Consider the following 4,877-nt stretch of genomic DNA (forward strand, 5'->3'; position numbering starts at 1 on the left):
CTGTGAACATCCGTGTTCATTGGCATCCACGAGAGTCATTCTATACATAGAATGCTAAGAGTAACGAGTTCTTGGTGTTCATGTCACTACTTTGTGTCTTGACATGGCACGAGGTATTCAAACGGTTTCCAATTTTCCACAATAAATTGGTGGCGACTCCACAAATGCAAACGCTTGTTCCCAAGCGCCCCCGTGGCCCATGTCCACACTATTAGACATGATTCTTCTGCATTACCTACACCAGCTAGCCCTATCATTCAACTTGCTAGGCAGGACCATACTGTTACTACTCACCTCAGGCCTCGCATCTCCTACAAAGAAGCTACTTCACCAGAAAAGGATAAGGGTAAGGCTACTCTTCATGAAGAAGATGGGAGTGGAGTTAATCAAAGAGATGATATTGGATAAAATTGGTTTTTGGAATATCCGAGGTATGAATAATCCAAACAAGCAATTAGCTATTAGTAAGTTTCTACATCAGAATAAAGTTGGCTTGTTTGGACTAGTTGAGACTAAAATAAAGGAGCATGATTTTCAGTCTGTTCTGCATAAATTAGGTAATTTTTGGAGTGGTTTAAACAATAATGGGCATCATCCTGGGGGGAGAGTTTGGATTATCTGGATATCTCAAGTGTTTTCTATACTTCCTGTCAAGAGCTCTGATTAGCATATTATTGTTGAGGTTACTGAAGTTAGCTCTGGTGGTATCTTCTGGTACACAGTGGTTTATGGTTCTAACTTAGATAGTGAAAGGGATAATTTGTGGTTACAACTCACTCAGTTGAAAGACTTGTGTACTAAACCCTGGTATATTTGTGGAGATTTTAATGCCTTATTGAACTATAATGAGAGATTGGGTAGTGATGTGTCTTGGAATGAACTAAGCGCTTTTAGGCAATGTCTGGATTATTGTGAGGTCACTGATATTGCTGCTCAAGGGTAATTCTTTACCTGGAATAATAAGCAGACACCTACCACTAGAGTGTTTTCAAGGATTGATAGATTTCTCATTAACATGGATTGGTTGTCCCTCTATCCTGACTGTAGTGATTAATTTATGAATAAGGGGACTTTTGATCACTGCCCTTGCATCTGCTATAAAAGGAATGAGGTGCATACCAGGAAAACAGCCTTTAGATATTTTAACATATGGAGTCTGGATCCTCAATTCACTGATATTATCAAACATGAATAGGATAAAGTGGTTCTTGGGATTCCAATGTATCAAGTTGTCACTAAACTTAGGAACCTGAAGAAACCTCTTCAGTTGTTGAATAAAAATAGATTCTCTGATATTGAGAAAACAACTGACATTGCTAGGCTTGTTTTGGATGATTTACAAGATGCATCTTAATCCTCATGATCAGACCATCCTACAAGCTGAAAGGGAGGCTGCTGATTCTTATGCTTTCCTCAATAAAGCTAGAATTAGTTTCTTACAACAGAAAACCAAAACTGAGTGGCTTAAAGGAGTAGATGAGAATTCTAAGTTTATTCAGAATAGAGTGTTACAAATTATTGATGGCCAAGGTATCACTCATCATGATCCTCAAGCTATTGAGAAGGCCTTCTTGGATTATTATATTGATCTTCTGGGTACAAGCAAGCCTATCACTAATGTCATAAACCTACTGTTAGGACTGGTCCTCTTCTCAATGAGCAACAACTGCTGACCTTGTTAAAACCTGTGACTTCTGAGGAAATAAAACAATGCATCTTTGTTATTCCTGCTTCCAAAAGCCCAGGCCCTGATGGTTACACCAGCCAATTTTTCAAGGACTGCTGGGATACTGTAGGTAGGGATATCTATGAGGCTGTCCAGGGTTTTTTCACATCTGGGAAACTCTTAAAACAGGTTAATACCACTATCATTACCCTTATTCCTAAGGTACCTAACCCAAAGAGTGTTATAGAATTTCGTCCCATAGCTTATTGCAATATTATTTATAAGTGCAAAGCCAAACTCCTTTGTAATAGACTGAGTGAGGTCCTTCCTGAGTTAGTAAGTACCAGTCAGGGCGGCTTTGTGAAAGAGAGGACAGTTGTTGAGAATGTCCTTATTTGTCAGGATATAGTGAGGCTTTACAATAGAAAGTCTGCTTCCCCTCGTTGCCTCATAAAAATTGATCTTAAGAAAGCCTATGATAGTGTTGAGTGAATTTTCTTCATCAAATGCTTGTTGCCCTTAATTTCCCACAACAATTCATTGGTTGGATAATGACTTGTGTCATCTCCCCTACCTATTCCTTATCCCTTTAATGGTAGCTCCTTTGGCTTTTTCCACGGCAAGAGAGGTCTAAGGCAAGGGGATCCTCTTTCACCCGTGCTCTTTACTTTATGCATGGATTATCTTTCTAGAATTCTTACAGTTGTTGGGCAGCAAAGTGACTTCAGATTTCATCCTCTTTGTGGCCACATTAGATTGAATCACCTGCTATTTGCAGATGATCTTCTTTTATTCTCTAAAAGGAATGCTGTATCCATCATGTGGATTCTCAGAGCTTTTGCAACTTTTTCTGCTGCCTCTGGCTTGTGCCTTAATAAGGACAAGTCTGAAATATTTTTCAATGGAGTGCACACTCAGACTATTGGTGATATACTTCAAGTTTCTGGGTTCAGGGTAGGAGCTTTACCTTTTAAATATCTAGGAGTGCCCATTTCTTCTAAAAAAAACTCACCAAAAATGAAGGTAGAAAGCTCACTGACAGAATTACTACAAGGATTAGAGCCTGGGGATCCAAGCACCTCTCATATGTAGGGAGACTTACCCTTGTAACATCTGTGTTGCAGTCCCTTCACTCTTACTGGGCTTCCATTTTTCTTATTCCCAGTAGTATCATGAACAAAATTAATGGGATTTGCAGGAACTTCCTATGGGGGGGGTAAGGATTCTTATTATAGAGGACCTGCTGTTAGCTGGGATAGGTGTTGTGCTCCAAAGAAAGAGGGTGGCCTGGGGATTAAGGATCCAAAAACTTGGAATAAGGCCCTTCTTGGTAAGTATGTTTGGTGGATTGCCTCAAAGAAGGATCATCTGTGGGTGAAATGGATCAACCATGTGTACATGAAAGGGGCTCATTGGACCAGCTACTCTCCACCTAATAACTGTAGTTGGTCTTGGAAAAAAATAGCTCATACAATGGAGGATTTCAAGACTGCCTATGTGAGTGATAATTGGCTGGGCACTCCTGCTAATTATACTCCTAAGGAAGGGTACACTTGGCTTATACCACCTCAACTTCAGGTAAGGTGGTGGAAAATTTGTTGGAATACCTTAAACATTCCCAAATCTTCTTTTATTTTCTGGGCAGTTTCTCTTGGCAGATTGTTGACTAGGGATAGAATGTTGCGTATGGGATTTCCTCAAGGTGTTAACTGTTATATTTGTGATGAAGTCCCTGAAGATAATCCTCACCTCTTCTATAAGTGTCATTTCAGTAATTGTTGCATACAGCTTCTGCATCAACACTTAGAAATCAGTTTGGATCCTACTGATCTTGTCAGCTGGTAAAATAGAGGGAGAAAATTTAGTCTGCTCACCAGGAAGTTTGTGGTTGCCTGTCATGTGATGTTGACATACATGATATGGCACACTAGGAACAGGGCTAGAGTTTATCAACATGTTCCTTATCCTAAACTGGTTGTCAGGCAAGCTATTCAGGACGTTTCAAAGCGGTTTTGGTCCAGAAACAAGACTGCAGTTACCAAGAGTGAAGATGTGTGGTTACAACGGCTGGAAAATATTTGATTAGACTCTTGTTTGTGTATAGGACGTTATAGGTTTTATCTTTTTTTGTATACATTTCTCGACCCTGTAACTGAATGATGCCTATTTTTTGATAGTAATATACTTAACCTTTACCACAAAAAAAAAAAATCAAAATGTTTTCAAAAGCTAACTTTCCAAGTCAAAGACAGGTTTAAAACAAAATCAATTCGCCGATAAGCGTAGAACAAGTTATCAAACGTCTTCAATAACGAGTTCTAACATCCGATCAACGTCAAAATAAAAAGAAAAGGATAATCTATTCAAATGTTCTTTTGCAAAAGCCAAAATAAAAATGAAGGTTTCACCTTTAAGATCAGAAGGGAGTCAAATTTCTGAAAATGTAATATTAAACCTTGACAAAGAAATCATAAATAGATCAAAGTTAACATAAATTGGGTAAAATTTAAAGAAATCGCGAGTTTAGTAATTAAAATCATGATAAATGAGTCTATACTCAAGGAACAAAAGGAGGATTAAATCGAATTTTCATTTTCAAAATTTTAAAATAGGTACGGTTTTGCAAAACATAAACTTTTAACATCGAATCAAAACTGGTAGCTCGAAATGTTTAGAAATTAAACAAAAGAAAAGTAATTTGGACATCATAGATACAAGTATGCTAAAAGGATTCAAACTTAACTAATCAAAAGAGCTATGATGAATTTCATAGGGTAAGAATTGAAGTAAAAACAATAAGAATGCCAAGGGTAAAGTTTTTATAGATCACTAGCATCAAACTTAAAGAAGCGGCATGATGAAACAAGGAAGAGAGGTATGAACGGTAAGCTTATGGTCAAAGAAGAAGGGAAATTAGACAACACGGAAATGCCAGGTACTCAAATTTCAAACAACAACATCACCCTAAATGGTTCCGAAACTTCCTAACAACACAACTCATAACCACATTACTCCCAAGGATTTCCTCAAATCATTTATGTTACTTTATCCTATTCCGTTCCATGAAACAAGGTACTCTACAATAAGTGTGATCTCATCACTCCAAATCCTCAAGCATTCACAAACAACTTCCATAAGATCAAGGTCAAAGCTTCTAAAAAACTATACTCATATCCAACTAGTGTCAAGCCTGAGTTTCTCAAAAGGGTAA

At 37.9% G+C, this 4,877-nt stretch overlaps 1 protein-coding gene across 1 annotated transcript; it reads left to right on the forward strand.

Annotated features, from left to right (window-relative positions):
- The first annotated feature begins 217 nt into the window (after window positions 1–217).
- Window positions 218–2,158, forward strand: LOC141640395 (uncharacterized). Its single transcript, XM_074449216.1, has 5 exons — window positions 218–557; window positions 723–939; window positions 1,067–1,221; window positions 1,321–1,596; window positions 1,746–2,158. The coding sequence occupies exons 1-5, from the start codon at window positions 218–220 to the stop codon at window positions 2,156–2,158; spliced, it is 1,401 nt and encodes a 466-aa protein (XP_074305317.1).
- The last annotated feature ends 2,719 nt before the right edge of the window (window positions 2,159–4,877 follow it).

This window comes from Silene latifolia, chromosome 1 (assembly GCF_048544455.1).
Source record: "Silene latifolia isolate original U9 population chromosome 1, ASM4854445v1, whole genome shotgun sequence".
Taxonomy (NCBI): Eukaryota; Viridiplantae; Streptophyta; class Magnoliopsida; order Caryophyllales; family Caryophyllaceae; genus Silene; species Silene latifolia.

Excerpts from the sequence above, each read along its gene's own strand:
- LOC141640395 (XM_074449216.1), top strand. The coding sequence starts at position 218 with ATGATTCTTCTGCATTACCTACACCAGCTAGCCCTATCATTCAACTTG. Across the intron at positions 940-1,066 it reads ACTGATATTGCTGCTCAAGG|GGGACTTTTGATCACTGCCC; the intron begins GTAATTCTTTAC and ends TTTATGAATAAG. Across the intron at positions 1,597-1,745 it reads TTATTATATTGATCTTCTGG|GCCCTGATGGTTACACCAGC; the intron begins GTACAAGCAAGC and ends CCAAAAGCCCAG.